Source organism: Hypanus sabinus, chromosome 8 (assembly GCF_030144855.1).
Source record: "Hypanus sabinus isolate sHypSab1 chromosome 8, sHypSab1.hap1, whole genome shotgun sequence".
In the NCBI taxonomy this organism is placed as follows: Eukaryota; Metazoa; Chordata; class Chondrichthyes; order Myliobatiformes; family Dasyatidae; genus Hypanus; species Hypanus sabinus.
Window position 1 is genome coordinate 157,374,020 of NC_082713.1, and position 18,225 is coordinate 157,392,244.

The 18,225-nt window shown below is 41.8% G+C and overlaps 1 protein-coding gene across 3 annotated transcripts in view; it reads left to right on the plus strand.

The window, feature by feature from the left end:
- The window catches only part of cped1 (cadherin-like and PC-esterase domain containing 1), a 241,290-nt gene that overhangs the window by 20,906 nt on the left and 202,159 nt on the right, over positions 1–18,225 (plus strand). For all 3 annotated transcript variants that reach the window (XM_059978328.1, XM_059978329.1, XM_059978327.1), the window contains exon 2: positions 1,884–2,067. In XM_059978328.1, the coding sequence (XP_059834311.1) occupies positions 1,884–2,067 (184 nt within the window). The remainder of the gene's footprint in view (positions 1–1,883; positions 2,068–18,225) is intronic.

Here is an 18,225-nt window from a genome sequence, read left to right on the forward strand (position 1 = left end):
ATGTGCTAGGTTTTCTAAAATTGGCTCCTTCTGCCTTAGGCCATGAACTTATCAATCATCCCTCGTATACCCCCGTTGTCCATCTCTCCTAATTGTTTAGTCCTCATCCAGTCAGGTTTCTGCTGTACCACCTTGTTTATAATCAAATTCCAATTCTTTCTTTGAGCAAGACCTTTGTCTTTCTTAAAATTCTTCTTCTCCAGTTTTATTTCGATTGGCGCAGCACAGTTTAAAAGGGCCAACGGAAAAACCAGGAATTCTAACCTGTCACTGCCATCCCTACGTTTCCATGGTTTCTGGAAGGGTCGCCAGGATCTTGAAGAAATACCAGATTCCAGTAATACCATCCACAAACCGATAAGGAAGCTGAAACCGCAGCTTGTATGGGCCAGTGATGACCTGGACAGCTGGTGTTTACAGGATTCCCTGTGAACGCAGAGCAGCATATATCGGCGCAGTGGAAACCCACGTCAAGGAGAACAGGAGGTGTATCTGTTCGGGTTCCCTGGAGAAATTGGTGGCAGCAGAACATTGTATTTACAATGGCCACGGGATTGACTTTGACACCACAAAACTACTGTGCAGCGCCAGTGGCTTTTAGAACCACCTGATGAAGGAAGCTATTGAAATAAAATTAGAGAAAAATAATTTTTTTAATTAATTTTTTTATACATTTTACAAATTTAAAAAAACCCCAAATCATAATGAGGAACATTACTACAGTGCAAAATTAAGCATACAATGACAATATAATACAAAGAAAGAGAATTTTTTAAAAAAGCACCTAAATTGAAGACAAGTAAACTTAGTATCCTCCCCAAGCCCCACAACACAAGAAAAAACAACAGCAACTCCAGACCAACCACAACACAATATAGAGAATATAAATCAGGACAATCAAGCTCCCAGACTGTGAATACACTTAGCAACAGAGGATAATAATGCCTACTACCAGAAAAAAAAGGGAGCTGAAAGCAAGGGACCGAAAAGAAAAAAAAACACCCTAGTCAAGAGGAAGGTTATGAAAGTACTCGATAAAAGGTCCCCAGACCTTATGGAACTTTAGGTCCAAATTAAGAACTGAATAATGAATTTTTGAGAAAAAGAATTTTTAACAAAGGTGAAGGTCTTGCTCTAAATAAGAACTGGAATTCGATTGTAAACAAGTTGGGACAACGGAAACCTGATTGGAGGAGAGCTAACCAGTCGGGCGGGATGGATGATGAGAGCATATATACCACCAGACTAGACATGCCTCGTGTCATCACTGACAAAGATGGTAGAGCCCGTCATCGAAACTTCAGTTAAAACTGATACCTGTACCTGGCTGGAAGCCCAAGAAGAGTTTATTCGATAGCTGGTTACATGTGGTGTAAGATTTTTAATGGCTTCATACAATTCCCTCAGATAATTGTTGCAAAATATAGGAAGTTTGAATATAAAGTGAACTCTAATAATCCACAAACACGAGGAAATCTGCAGATGCTGGAAATTCAAGCAACACACACAAAATGCTGGTGGAACGCAGCAGGCCAGGTAGCATCTATAGGGAGAAGCGCTGTCGACATTTTGGGCCGAGACCCTTCATACTGACGAAGAGTGTCGGCACGAAACATCGACATTGCTTCTCTCTAATAATCCACGATAGAAGTATTCAGAAATCCAGATTTCTAAATCTGGATTTCACAGGTAATCGATTTTATTTTAAGATGAATCTCACCAGGACTATGATTCTGTATTTTAATATGACAATCTCATTATCCTTTAGTTTTCTATTTAAATCACATTTTGTATCAATATGAATGCAATAATTTTGAAGAATGTAAATGTATACTTGTAGTTAAAACTAAATAGTTGCTAAATAACTCTTTAATCTTTAACAGATTGAACACATACAATCTAATGCCTTCAACATTCGCAAGAAAACTGTTGTGCTACGAGGATATAATTCCATTAGTTCATCTGACCTTCGATTATATCGGCAAATTTTTGTCCAATATGGTTATGAGCTTGTTCTACCAGCACAAGTTGGAGGAACCAGCTATAAGGAAGGATATAAAGAAGCTGGTAAGAAAATATTTATTTTGTAGCTGTATTGCTTGCATATTCTTGGTGTCTGGTCTCTTGCAGCTGATTGCTTGATGTTTACTTTCAAACCATGAGAGAACTTCTGTCCTCGTATACGCTCCAGCGGGTAGGGAGCAGAGTTCATGACCCTATGCACTCTGACAAATAAACCACTCCATGCCCTGTCGTCTCCCAGAACTTGTATTGTGGGAAGGTTCAGGGAAATTCTTTATTTACATTATGAAGTCTTGAGTTTTTCACAGTTGCAAATGCTATATCGTCCATGGAAGGGTGTTAGCAGGGTTTTAATGCTGGGAATTTACATCTGTGAAACTGAGCATGTGAATGACCCAAAGAGGAAATGAACAGAGGGGCTTTGTTTTTAGCAGTCACAAGAATAACATCAAGATGCTTTTACAGTTGTGCTCCCCTTGTCATAAGGCATGGGTTCTCAAACTGGAGTCCACAGACCCCTTGGTATATGATAAGGCTCCATGGCATAAAGTTTGGGACTGCCTGTAGTAAGGATTTCAGTCTCCTACTCTGCTCATAATTCTCTCAGTAGATCATGCAGTTTATTCTTTTCCATGATCCAGGTGGCAGGTAATGCTTTATAATCTAATTTTCAGTTAAAAATAATTTGCCTCCAGCAAAGAAAAGCTTACAGTAACTTCCTCTAGCCTGGGAGAGCACCACCGTGCTGAGTACACAAACATTACTGTTCTAGAGGGTCACCTTTAACCTGGTATTTAATTGGCCTATACCCTGTCAACAACGACTAGGTAAAAAAAGTGTTATTCTTTAATATTTTAACCCCTTTAAGCCCTTCAACATCCTACAACAATGAAGTTGGATATGTGTAAAATAGTCATTGTGCCCTGATGAGTTCAGTTGTACCAACTTGATTTTTATTTTGTTGTGGGCGGAGAAGTGCATTTCATTTCATAGTTGCTTACCCCACAGGAGTGCAATGTTGTTGCCGAATTTGCAGGATATACTGGAGAAACATAGCAAACTCGGATCAAGTGCACGGTGCAGGTTCACAAAGCCTGATATTTACATACGAAAGACCTTGAAAATCAATAGTAAGTTTGCAAATTATTTACCATTCTGACTTGGACAGACAGATGTTACAGATTTCATCATCGTAACATCAGAACAATCTTGTTATACTTGTACCTCACCACTACAAATACTTTTGTTGTTCAGACTGCAATGCCACGGCTTTCAATTTAGCAATTTGGATTGTATTTGAAGAGAAAAAAATGTAAGGTTATAGGGAAAGCAACCAACTAAATTATTCTTCAGAAACTCTGCCATCATCATTATGATTTCAATACTTGGGGAGAAATTTAATTGTTGAGAGAGTTGTTTCTTTTGTTATATATGTCATTGGAAAGGGTGAAAATTAATTCAATACTTTCAAAGAATAAGGAATTTAATTTCTACTTAAAATGAAAAATCTCCAGGTCAAGAGGAAAACGTAGGAGTGTGGGCCTGATAGCTTATGCTGGCATATAAAGTATGGTCTCTTTTCATCCTGGCTAATTCTGGGTTATTTTTGTATTGGTTATAAGAAGCTACATCAGAGAAAAGGTCTCCAGATTGCTTCAATGAAATAAATCAGAATGCAGTGGCACAGCAGACCAGGGAAGTGAAAATACAACGTGGACCCTACTGTTTCAGAGGATGTAACTAATCCCATAGTACCCATGCATGTATTAGATTGCATTAGTTTATGGGCCTAGCATGGAATTATCACTGAGTTAAAGAGTTGTCGTATCTAAATACCAAGTGAAATAGATGTTGGACCATTCTTGAAACTTCACTCTGTGTCATAACAAGTGAGTTACAGTTACTATTTACAAAAGTAAAACAGGTATATTGATATAGAATGTATTCCTTTTCGTTTTCTGAAAGTCTACAAAATTGAAAAATGGAATGGGCTTGTGTGGCTGGTTTGGTCTGAGTACCGTTTTCAGTGGTTGAAACATAGAAACACAGAAAATAGGTGCAGGAGTAGGCCATTCAGCCCTTCGAGCCTGCACTGCCATTCAGTATGATCATGGCTGATCATCCAACTCAGAACCCTGTACCTGCTTTCTCTCCATACCCCCTGATCCCTTTAGCCACAAGGGCCATATCTAACTTCCTCTTAAGTATAGCCAATGAACCGGCCTCAACTGTTTCCTGTGGCAGAGAATTCCACAGTTTCACCACTCTCTGTGTGAAGAAGTTTTTCCTCATCTCGGTCCTAAAAGGCTTCCCCTTTATCCTTAAATTGTGACCCCTTGTTCTGGACTTCCCCAACATCGGAAACAATCTTCCTGCATCTAGCCTGTCCAATCCCTTTAGAATTTTATACGTTTCAATAAGATCCCCCCCTCAATCTTCTAAATTCCAGTGAGTATAAGCCTAGTCGATCCAGTCTTTCTTCATATGAAAGTCCTGCCACCCCAGGAATCAATCTGGTGAAGCTTCTCTGTACTCCCTCTATGGCAAGAATGTCTTTCCTCAGATTAGGGGACCAAACTGCACACAATATTCTAGGTGGGGTCTCACCAAGGCCTTGTACAACTGCAGTAGAACCTCCCTGCTCCTGTACTCAAATCATTTTGCTATGAATGCCAACATACCATTTGCCTTTTTCACCGCCTGCTGTACCTGCATGCCCACCTTCAATGACTGGTGTACAATGACACCCAGGTCTCGTTGCATCTCCCCTTTTCCTAATCGGCCACCGTTCAGATAATAATCTGTTTTCCTGTTCTTGCAACCAACGTGGATAACCTCATATTTATCCACATTAAATTGCATCTGCCATGAATTTGCCTACTCACCTAACCTATCCAAGTCACCCTGCATCCTCCTCACAGCTAACACCGCCACCCAGCTTCGTGTCATCCGCAAACTTGGAGATGCTGCATTTAATTCCCTCATCTAAATCATTAATATATATTGTAAACAACTGGGGTCCCAGCACTGAGCCTTGCGGTACCCCACTAGTCACTGCCTGCCATTCTGAAAAGGTCCTGTTTACTCCCACTCTTTGCTTCCTGTCTGCCAACCAATTCTCTATCCACATCAATATCATACCCCCAATACCGTGTGCTTTAAGTTTGCACACTAATCTGCTGTGTGGGACCTTGTCAAAACCCTTTTGAAAATCTAAATATACCACATCCACTGGCTCTCCCCTATCCACTCTTCTAGTTACATCTTCAAAAAATTCTATAAGATTCATCAGACATGATTTTCCTTTCACAAATCCATGCTGACTTTGTCCGATGATTTCACCTCTTTCCAAATGTGCTGTTATCACATCTTTGATAACCGACTCTAGCATTTTCCCCATCACCGATGTCAGACTAACCGGTTTATAATTCCCCGGTTTCTCTCTCCCTCCTTTTTTAAAAAGTGGGGTTACATTAGCCACCCTCCAATCCTTTGGAACTAATCCAGAATCTAAGGAGTTTTGAAAAATTATCACTAATGCATCCACTATTTCTTGGGCTACTTCCTTAGGCACTCTGGGATGCAGACCATCTGGCCCTGGGGATTTATCTGCCTTCAATCCCTTCAATTTACCTAACACCACTTCCCTACTAACATGTATTTCCCTCAGTTCCTCCATCTCACTAGACCCTCGGTCCCTTACTATTTCCGGAAGATTATTTATGTCCTCTCTAGTGAGGACAGAACCAAAGTAGTTATTCAATTGGTCTGCCATGTCTTTGTTCCTTATGATCAATTCACTTGTTTCTGACTGTAAAGGACCTACGTTTGTCTTGACCAATCTTTTTTTCACGTATCTATAAAAGCTTTTACAGTCAGTTATGTTCCCTGCCAGCTTTCTGTCATAATTTTTTTTCCCTTTCCTAATTAAGCCCTTTGTCCTCCTCTGCTGGTCTCTGAATTTCTCCCAGTCCTCAGGTGTGCTGCATTTTTTTTGCTAATTTATATGTTTCTTCTTTGGACCTGATACTACCCCTAATTTCCCTTGTCATCCACGGGTGCACTACCTTCCCTGGTTTATTCTTTTGCCAAACTGGGATGAACAATTGTTGTAGTTCATCCATGCGATCTTTAAATGCTTGCCATTGCATATCCACTGTCAACCCTTTAACTATCATTTGCCAGTTTATCTTAGCTAATTCACGTCTCATACCTTCAAAGTTACCCTTCTTTAAGTTCAGAACCTTTGTTTCTGAATTAACTATGTCACTCTCCATCTTAATGAAGAATTCCAGCATATTATGGTCACTCTTACCCAAGGGGCCTCGCACGACAAGATTGCTGACTAACCCTTCCTCATTGCTCAATACCCAATCTAGAATGGCCTGCTCTCTAGTTGGTTCCTCGACATGTTGGTTCAGAAAACCATTCCGCATACATTCCAAGAAATCCTCTTCCTCAGCACCCTTACCAATTTGGTTCACCCAATCTATATGTAGATTGAAGTCAGTGGTAGGGATGCAATAGGACAAAAATATAAAAGCAAGGATGGAATGTAGAGGCTTTATAAGGCATTGGTGAGGCCTTACTTGGAATATTGTGTGCCGTTTTGGGCCTGTTATTTAAGACAGGATGTGCTGAGATTGGAGAGGGTTCAGAGGAAGTTCATGAGAATGTTTCCAGGAACGAAAGGCTTATCGTATGAGAATTGATTTGATGCTCTAGACCTGTACCTGCTGGAATTTAGGTTTCAATGAGATTCCACTCATTCCTCCACCAAATGTTGACTGGCCTAGATAGAGTGGATGTGGAGAGGATGTTTCCTGTAGTGGGGGGAGTCTATGACTGAAGAGCACAGCCTCAGAGTAGAGGAACACCCATTTAGACCGGAGATGAGGAATTTCCTTAGCCAGAGGGTGTTGAATCTGTGGAATTCATTGCTGCAAGTGGCTGTAGAGGCCAAGCCATTGGGTGTATTTAAGGTGGAGGTTGATAGGTTCTTGATTACTAAGTGTGTCAAAGGTTACAGGGAGAAGGCAGAAGAATGTGGTTGTGAGAGATAATATATCAGCCATGATGGAATGACAGAGCAAACAAAGCTATTCTGATCCTGTGCCTTATGGTCTTTGTAATTGAATGTTTGAACAGAAATTGCTTTTCTTGAACCTGGTGGTGTGGGATTTAATGCTTCTATATCTTCTGTCTGATTGTAGCAGCAAGAAAATGGCAAGCCCAGATCTTCGAGAGTGGATGCTGCCTTCTTGAGGCAGCACTTCCTGTAAATAATACTGACGGGAGGGAGGGATGTACCCATGATGCTTTGGGCTTAGTCCGCTACCCTCTGCAGCTTCTTGTGTTCCTGTGCATTCGAGCTGCCGTACAGGATACCTCCAGCAGTATATCTGCAGAAGTTTGCCAGTGTTTGGTGACAAGTTAAATCTCCTTAACCTCTTAAGAAAATAAAGACACTGGTGCACTTTCCTTGTAACTATGTCTACAGTATGTGCTGGGCCCAGAACAGGTCAACAAATATGTCAACACTCAGGAATTTAAAGGTGCTGACTCTTTTCTGCACTGATTTTCCCAAGGTAGACTGGGGCACGTTGACTTAGAAGCATGTTCAACATTAGGTGAAACTCTTAAAATAATCTGGGCATGATCTACATGTGGAAATATGATGGAAAAATTATTTTTGTAATGTTATTTTGATGTTGCATCATTAAGTATATATTTATTGTCCTCTGCTTCTCTTACTCTTACAAGCATTTTCAGATGATTTTTTTCTGTCAAAATTCTATATAATACAAATATTAGTTCTAGATCATAAGTATGAATTGCACTTATTTGAGCCTCTCACACAAGTAAATTAGTTAAGGCCAGAAAACTACTATATCACTTACTCAAACAACAAATAATGTAGAGGATTGCACTTACCTACCAAAGTCTTAAACACACATATAGATATATCTAGGGTGCCTAAGACTTTTGCACAGTACTGTAGTAATTTTATGTATTGCACTGTACTGCTGCCACAAAAAAAAACACCAATTTCATGACAGGTGAGTGATAAACCTGATTTTGATATGGATCTCTATTGTGGACAATGTGGGAAGAGGGCAGGAAGAGGGAAATCATGGTTGGGAAAAGGGGAAGGGAGAGGGAAGAGTGGGAAGCACCAGAGGGAGACATTCTGTCATGATCATAAATCAATTGTTTGGAATTTGTATGTCAGGGCTGGGTGTGCCCACACCTGCACACCCCACTCCTTGTTGCTGGCACTCCCTCTGCCACCTGTTCCACACCCTTCCCACAGCAATCCACCCTCGCTATTCCCAACATCCTTTGGTCCCATCAGATTTACAAACACTCTCTCTACTCCACGTTAACAAATACTAATACAGTATGTATGTATGTATATGTGTGTGTGTATGTGAATATACACTACTGTAGACTTTTGCGCAGTCCTGTAGTTAGTCATATTTTTCTGGCATTGATGTCCAAGGGTCATAGCACTGGGTCTTAGCACTCAGATCTGCAGCTGGCTCTTCAACTTCCTCACAGACAGGACCCAGGCTGTAAAAATAGGGGACAAGCTCTCCTCTACAATCACTCTGAGCACCGGTGCCCCACGAGGCTGTGTACTCAGCCCCCTGCTGTACTCACTGTACACCCATGATTGTGTAACCAAGTTTCCATCGAACTCAATATGCAAGTTTGCTGATGACACCACAATTGTAGGCCGTATCTTGGGTAATGATGAGTCTGAGTACAGAGAGAAAATTAAGAACCTGGTGGCATGGTGTGAAGACGATAACCTATCCCTCAACATCAGCAAGATGAAGGAATTGATTGTTGACTTCAGAAGGAGTAGCGGACCACACAATCCCCATCTACATTGGTGGTGCGCAGGTGGAACAGGTCAAAAGCTTCAAGTTCCTCGGGGTGAATATCACAAATGACCTGACTTGGTAGCGCAGAATCAAACATCACTGTGATGATTGTACGCTCTAGTATCAATTGCTTGGTGACAATTAAGTAAGTAAGTAAGGTGTGCATAGCTGAATCTTCTCAGTAGTGTGATCTTGCTGTTCTATCTTCTAACTTCCATTGTTTAACCCTTTCATTTCTGTGTTGCTATGTGGCAGTTGGATCAAAATCAATCACATTAGTGAAGAGAAAATGAGAGTGCTACTTAAAACCCAACATTAAAACAGAAAGTACTAATGTTCACATGAAAAGGTGGGCCATTGGATTAGACATGTTGGTGCAGCATTCCACAAAAACTAATAAGGCACACAATGAGCTGAAGGATCTACTTCTATCTTTTTCTGTGATTCAATGTGAAAACTGGCCAGGATAAAATGTTAAGTTGGATGTGGCTGTGCTATTTTTCTTCCTGGGCCCTTACCTCCCAGTGGAACATAGGCCTGCCATCCAAAGTTGATGATATGGTTGGAGCTCATCAATGTTTCTGTAATCCTTGGTATCCACTATACAGGGGGATTGGCCTATGCAGCTTGGCCAACCTGGCCAGTTTCCACCTCTCACGACAGGCTGTGCTATTGTGCTTACAAAAATATTGTGTTTTGTGTATTAGGCTTTTTCCATTTGAGGTTTCTGTTGTCACGGTGAATAAGTTTATTTTCCCACATGAAGTACGTTAGCTTGAATTTGTTGCTGTAGTTGCATTTAACCCAAAGGCCACATTTTCTTACATCACCCAGCCTCTCCAGGAAGTTATTCAGAAATGTTGATTGGCTGCAGGCCAGATTCCATAAAGAGGTCAAATCAACATATTTGTAAAACTATAAATACTCATAATACTATGACAATTTTTTTTGTTTTGCAGTCCTTTAAAGTAAGCATGCATCTATGTTGAAATACTGTGTGCAAAAGATAAAAGCAACTGTGGGAAAAGAGGCTGACTGCCTGACGACAGAGTGCCTGTATAATCGCAGGACTATAAATGACATCCAACGTGCCAGGCAGTGGATTTCCACCCCTAAGCAATGAAGTAGTGCAGAAAAATAAAAGCGGGAGCCAACATGTGCTTCAGCATCAAATAAGCAGTTTTTGTATAAAATTTAAATATTTTCAAATGATCTTGAAAATATCATGCAGCCTCTGACTGGAGTTTTAAATAGTAAAGGGATGTCGTTAACAAAAGAAGCTATGATTCATAGTTTTTCCAGCCCAGCAGAGCCTCCAAAGAATCTGTTTGAAAACATGAGATTCTGAGGTGAAATTTCTGCTACTGATATGGAAAAATACCTGTTTCCCAATGCAGAATGAAATGAAGAATTTTATTTATATCCATGCTGACACCTCCAGCTAAATTCATCAGTGGGATGAATAAGGAGAAAGTGTGTAGCAGCAGGCAATTCGTAACTTCTGCTTTCCCACTCCTTGCGTAGTTACTCCATTTTATTTTGTACAACTTTTGACTTTTCATTTCAAAAATATTAGACTGCATTTAAGTTTTGAGTTCGCCCCACAATTCAAGATTCTTCTGTTTGATTGGTTATTTTCTTATTTTATTGAGTCTAAAAAAGAAATTATATAAGGGAAACTTAAGCATTGAGTCCCCACATCTGGACTACATATGTTTATCATTATCATGGAAGCTGATTCTCTTTATAGTGTACCTTGTGTAAGTCTTTGCATATAAAGCCAAATATAAAAATGTAGGGACTTTTAAGTAGAATTGATTGCAACGCTGCTCTGTATAGCTTAAAGACAAAGACAACATCACAATGTTGAATTCTTTTTAAGTTTGAAGTTCAGATTGGTTTACAAGCTGCTGAAAATAGAATTGAGTAATGTGCAGATGTAGTGTGTTTACCCTCCCCCGTTTACAGAGCACAGTGCGTTTACCCTCCCCGCTTACAGAGCACTGTGCGTTTACCCTCCCCCCGCTTACAGGGCACTGTGCGTTTACCCTCCCCCCGCTTACAGAGCACTGTGCGTTTACCCTCCCCCAGCTTACAGAGGGTGGTGCGCTTACCCTCCCCCGGCTTACACAGCGCAGTGCGTTTACCCTCCCCTGCTTACAGAGCACAATGCTTGCTTACTGTAAAGGGGGCAAAAATCGTATCTGCTGGGTTTTTTTGGTGATCCAGATCTGAGTCCTTGGGCCTCCCCCTGATTTTATTTTGCATTAGTATGAAATATTTTCTTGTACCGGCTACTGATTCCCCTGCATAACTGAATTTATTTGGAGCAGGTTCATTTTCTATCCCCTAATGACATCTTGCTGGTATTGCCAAGTCAAAACAAAATTTTAAACACAAGGAAGTCTGCAGATGCATACAAAATGCTGGAGGAACTCAGCAGATCAGGCAGCATCTAAATAAATGAATAAACTGTCAAAGTTTTGCGTGGAGACACAGCTAAATTTTGTTGTGACTGGGTTCCAGCCTAATGTTCTGTTACTAGTTATAACAGAAGTCATAAAGACTCAAGAAAGATTGCTCCAGTTTCCTTCCACTTGCAAAGATGTGTACGTTAATTGGCCCAAGTGTTTGGGTGAGTGGTTGAGGGGAGTTTGATAGGATCAGTGTAAGTAAGTGCACAATGATCATCGTGGACTTGGGACCAATTCCCATGCTGTATTACTGCAGACCAGGATATGAGAGCACAGGAATAGTGAGTGGATAAGATTAGAAAGAGCACCACAAGCAAACACTTTTCAAGCTTGCACTCTGTCTACGTAACTGTCATTTGAGTAATCCTATGTCTTCTGCAGCCACCATTTTTGGTGATCTTCATTAGTTTCTGATGTGAGAAGCTTGTGCTGTAGTTTATTACGAAGTTGCCGAGAGCTGACTGGATAACAGGGCAGGACAGAGAGTGCATAGGACAACAGACGAAATTGGGGCAGGTGTGGACAGATACTGGAGGGCAGATAGTGAAGGCTGAAACACCTCGAGAGGGTAGCAGCTGGAGGCCCACGCTGATGAATATGTCAAGTCATCTGCTGAATTGCAAATGCTGGGAAGGCCAGGATATGGAGGATGCATTATAGCAGAATGGAAGTGGCAGTAGAAGTGAGACCGGTGACGGTGGGGGGGGGGGGAAAGAATCAAAGTGAGATTAATAATCACCGTGCCCGTGTTATATAAACAGCCACATTTCCAATCCATAGACTTCAACCTGGAAGAAGTCCAGTCGAAGCAAGAGGCTGGGAGTGGAAGACTAAAGGCATCGCGGAGAGAAGGTCGTTTTTCTTTAATAGCTCAGGGAAAAGAGGCGAGATTGCGCAGGCATGTGAAGTAGCACGCCAAGGTTTAAAAGATGGACCGCTATATACAGCGGCCATCATCGTAGCGGACTGAGTCGGATTGGGACAGCTTTGGCTCAATCAGGCTTCGGCGAGAAACGGGCAGAGGCGAGGGTAGGTTCCGGTAACTTTCTGCTTTTTTTTCTTTTGTTCTGTTCAGACTAGAGAATATTGCCAGGCAGGATGTTGGAATGCTCCTCTTGCAGGATGTGGGAAGTCAGGGAGACCTCTAGTGTCCCTGACAACGATCCCTGCAAGAAGCGCATCCAGCTGCAGCTCCTAACAGACCGCGTTAGGGAACTGGAGCAGGAGCTGGATGACCTCCCGATCATTCGGGAGACTGAGCAGTTTATAGGTAGTAGCTTCCAGGAGGTAGTTACACCTAAGGAGCAGGGCACAGGTAATTGGCTTACAGTCAGGCGAGGGAAGGTGAAAGGGCAGGTAGTTCAGGGTTCCCCTGTGGCCATTCCCCTCCAAAACAGGTATACCGATTTGGATACTGTTGGGAGGGATGGCTTACCTGGGACAAGCTGAGGCAGCCGGATCTCTGGCACTGAGTCTGGTTCTGCAGTGCAGAAGGGAGGGTGGAAGAGGAGAGCAGTAGTGAAAGGGGACTCCATAGTCAGGGGTACAGACAGGAGATTCTGTGGTTGTGACAGAGACTCCCGGATGGTTTGTTGCCTCTCGGGTGCCAGGGTCAGGGATGTCTCTGATCGTGTGCACAGCATTCCGAGGTGGGAGGGTGATCAGCCAGATGTCGTGGTACACATCGGTACCAATGACATGGGTAGAAAGAGTCAGGACGTCCTGAGGAGTGAGTACAGAGAGCTTGGTAGGAAGTTGAAAAACAGGACCTCGAGGGTGGTAATCTCAGGATTGTTGCCTTTGCCACGTGCCAGTGAGGGTAAGAGTAGGATGCTCTGGAGGATGAACACGTGCCTGAGGAACTGGTGTAGGGGGCAGGGTTTCAGATTTCTAGATCATTGGGATCTCTTCTGGGGAAGGTGGGACCTGTACAAGAGAGGCAGGTTACACCTGAACTACAAGGGGACCAATATCCTTGCAGGGAGGTTTGTTAGTGTTATTGGGGAGTGTTTAAACTAGATTTGAAGGGGGATGGGAACCAGAGTGCCAGAGTAGATAGTGGACAGAGGTAAAAATAAATGACGTTAGTAGTTCATGCAAAGGTTGTGTGTGGTGGTAATAATCTTTTGAGGTGTGTCTATTTCAATGCAAGGAGTATTGCGGGATAGGCAGACGAGCTGAGGGCCTGGATTGACACATGGAATTATGACACCATAGCCATTACTGAAACTTGCTACAGGAGGGGCAGGACTGGCAGCTCAATGTCCCAGGGTTCCGATGTTTCAGACATGATAGAGGCAGAGAGATGAAGGATGGTGGGGGCTGGCTTTGCTAGTCAAGGAAAATATTACAGCAGTGCTTCGGCAGGACAGATTAGAGGGCTTGTCTACTGAGGCCATATGGGTGGTGCTGAGAAACAGGAAAGGTACGACCACATTAATAGGGTTGTATTATAGACCACCCAATAGTCAGCGAGAATTGGAGGAGCAAATCTGCAGAGAGATAACGGATAACTGCAGGAGACAGAAAGTTGTGATTGTTGGGGATTTTAATTTTCCACACATTGATTGGGACTCCATACTGTTAAAGGTCTAGATGGGTTAGAGTTTGTAAAATGTGTTCAGGAAAGTTTTCTAAATCAATATATAGATGTACCAACTAGGGAGGATGAAATATTAGATCTCCTATTAGGAAACGAGTTAGGACTGGTGACGGAAGTGTGTGTAGGGGAACACTTTGGTTCCAGTGATCATAACGTCATTAGTTTCAACTTGATCATGGATAAAGATAGATCTGGTCCTTGGGTTGAAGTTCCAAACCGGAAAAAGGCCAAATTTGAAGAAATGAGAAAGGATCTAAAAAGCATGGGTTGGGACAGGTTGTTCTCTGGCAAGGATGTGATTGGTAAGTGGGAGGCCTTCAAAGGAGAAATTTTGAGAGTGCAGAGTTTGTATGTTCCTGTCAGGGATAAAGGCAAAACGAGTAAGTAAAAGGAACCTTAGTTCTCGAGGGATATTGGAACTCTGATAAAGAAGAAGAGAGAGATGTATAACATGTATAGGCAACAGGGAGGAAATAAGATGCTTGAGGAGTATAAAAAGAGTAAGAAAATACTTAAGAAAGAAATCAGGAGGGCTAAAAGAAGACATGAGGTAGCTTTGGCAGTCAGGATAATCCTAAGAGTTTCTACAGGTATGTTAAGAGCAAAAGGATAGTAAGGGATAAAATTGGTCTTGTTGAAGATCAGAGTGGTCAGCTATGTATGGAACCAAAAGAAATGGGAGAAATATTAAATGGGTTTTTTGCATCTGTATTTACTAAAGAAAATGGAATGGAATCTATGGAAACAAGGCAAACAAGTAGGGAGGTCATGGAACTTATACATATTTGCTGTCTTGAGGCAAATCAGCATATATAAATCCCCAGGACCTGACAGGGTATTCCCTCGGACCTTGAAGGAGACTAGTGTTGAAATTGCAGGGGCCCTGTCAGAAATATTTAAAATGTTGATATCCACAGGTCAGGTGCCAGAGGATTGGAGGATAGCTCATGTAGTTCCGTTGTTTAAAAAAGGCTCAAAAAGTAAGCCGGGAAATTATAGGCCGGTAGGTTTGACATAGGTAGTAGGTAAATTATTGGAAGGAATACTAAGAGATAGGATCTACAAGTATTTGGATAGACAGAGACTTATTAGAAAAAGTCAGCATGGCTTTGTCCTGTGTGATAGATCATGTTTAACCAATCTGTTAGAGTTTTTCGAGGAACTTACCAGGAAAGTGGATGAAGGGAAGGCAGTGGATGTTGTATACATGGACTTCAGTAAGGCCTTTGACAAGGCCTCCCGCATGGGAGGTTAGTTAGGAAGATTCACTCACTAGGTATACATGGTGAGGTAGTAAATTGGATTAGACATTGGCTCAATGGAAGAAGCCAGAGAGTGGTAGTGGAGGATTGCGTCTCTGAGTGGAGGCCTGTGACTAGTGGTGTGCCACAGGGATCAGTGCTGGTTCCATTGTTATTTTCATCTATATCAATGATTTGGATGATAATGTGGCAAATTGGAACCAGCAAATTTGCTGATGATACAAAGATTGAAGGTGTAGTGGACAGTGAGGAAAGTTTTCAAAGCTTGCAGAGGGATTTGGACCAGTTGGAGGAATGGGCTGAAAAATGGCAGATGGAGTTTAATGCGGACAAGTGTGAGCTATTGCTCTTTGGAAGGTCAAACCAAGGTAGAAAAAGCAAGGTAAATGGTAGGACACTGAGGAGTGCAGTTGAACAGAGGGATCTGGGAGTACAAGTACATAATTCCCTAAAAGTGGCGTCACAAGTACTTTGTAGATAGGGTCGTAAAAAGATCTTTTGGTACATTGGCCTTTTGTAAGTCAAAGTATTGAGTATAAGAGTTGGAATATAATGGTGAGGTTGTATATGACATTGGTGAGACGGAGTTTGGAGTATTGTGTGCTGTTTTGGTCACCTAATTACAGGAAGGATATTAATAAGGTTGAAAGAGTACAGAGAAGGTTTACAAGGATGTTGCCAGGACTTGAAAAAATAGTTAGAGAGAAAGGTTGAATAGGTTAGGACTTTATTCCCTGGAGCATAGGAGAATGAGGGGTGATTTGATAGAGGTGTATAAAATTATGATGGGTACAGATAGAGTGAATACACGCAGGCTTTTTCCACTGAGGCTAGGGGAGAAAAAAACCAGAGGTCATGGGTTAAGGCTGAAGGGGGAGAAATTTAAAGGGAGGCTTCTTCACACAGAGAGTGGTGGGAGTGTGGAATGAGCTGCCAGATGAAGTGGTGAATGTGGGCTCACTTTTGACATTTAAGAAAAACTTGGACAGGTATATGGATGAGAGGGGTTTGGAGGGACATGGCCCAGGTGCAGGTCATAGGACTAGGCAGAAAAATGGTTCAGCACAGCCAAGAAGGGCCAAAAGGCCTGTTTCTGTGCTGTAATGTTCTATGGTTCTGTGGTTCTATGGTTCTAAGTCCTTCTAGCCCAGGGGTTCCCAACCTTTTTTATGCCACGGACCAATAGTTGCTACTTTATATGTTATTGAACTTTAAACATTACAAAGAAAACTATATCCATGATTACATGAGTTTGTGCCAAACTCTTAGATTCTCTGAAATGTGGACTCCAGGTGCTCTGCAGATGGGTTTGAGTACAATGTCCTTCTGTGACACACGAAGGAAAGTTTGACAAATGTTCAATTGCCCTATAGATAAGCACTTGATTCATTAATTTCCTCCAAACAATCATCATCTTCACTATGTGCCATGTTGTGTGATCACACTCTTCCATCTGTCTTTATTGCCCGTGGAGAAAACACCTTTCACTCTGTTGTTCTTATTCTTTTCTCTATCCATAACCATGATTGTTCTTGGCAGATTTTTCTACAGAAGTAGTATGCCATTTACAAGACAGGTAACCCCAGCCACTATCAACACTTTTAGAAATTGTCTGCCTGGAATCATTGGTGGCATAAACAGGATTCGTGATATACACCAGTTGCTCATATCACCACCTGCTTTCATGGCTTCACGTAACCCTGATCTGGGGTGGGGAGGTGGGGGGTGGGCTGAGCAGGTGCTATACCTTGCCCAGGGGAGGGAAGGAGTGCCTTACACCTCCTTTGTTCGAGACTAATCTCCACCCTACCACCCTCTCCATATATAGCTTTTGTAAATTTTAATGTCCATGATTTCTGCCTAATTTATTTCATCGCAAGGGAGATGAGCAACAGCAGAAAGTGTAAACTTGGTTAGAAACCATAGAACTGATGAGCAAAAGATTCTGGAGGATAGATGAATCATTATGTAAACTGACACAAAACACTGAGACAGTTTGTATGTGCACACAGATTTCTTCTGATTTTAATGGAAAATTTGAAAAATTGATATTAAAGAAAAAACCCTTCACTTTGAATTGTTTATTTAATATCACTTGTACACAATATTATTACAATATTCTGTTTGAACTCTGAAAAGCTTGTTCACTTTTGATCTTTTAGTTTGTGCTTATTGGAAATGCATTTAAATGTCAGCCAGGTCAACCTGCTCACCACTGCTGACCAGCTTTGTGCATTTCAATTTAAATTCTCAAAATATTGGTTTTACAGAAGAAGGGTTTAAAATCTGTTCTTTACTTCCCTGTTTATGCTACCATTGTTCCTAGCGCAGCCCAGGAAGCAATGAAGGTACGGCAAATTGGACACTGGAGATTTTCCTCGCATCCATCATTTTCCTTTGCTGTTATTTGTATGTGCTCTGTGATAATGAAAGTGGCAGCAGCAATTCCACCAGCATAGAAGAAACTTTTGGTGATGAGAATTTCAGTTTTTGCCGATGATAGCCTATATCATGGGGGAAAAGATTCCCGCTTGGTTATTCAAACCCCTTAATCAAGTTTTTGTATGGATTACTCACACATTTCACAATGGAACAATTAGGCAGAGGTAGAAATCCATCTTCTGCTAATTCAGTTATATTGAAGTCATTGAATTAAATAACCAGTCTGCTAACTACCATTCAGGGCCCCAAATAGGTGACACTTTACCTGTGAGTCTGTTAGGGTCAGATACTGTGTCCGGTGCTCCCGGTGTGGCTTCCTGTACATCGGTGAGACCCAATGTAGATTGGGAGATTGTTTCACTGGGCACCTACACTCTATCCGCCAGAAAAAGCAGGATCTCCCAGTGGCCACCTCTTTTAGTTCCTCTTCCCATTCCCATTCCGATATGTCTATCCATGGCCTCCTCTACTGTTGCGATGAGGCCACACTCAGGTTGGAGAAACAACACCTTATATTCCATCTGGATGTCCTC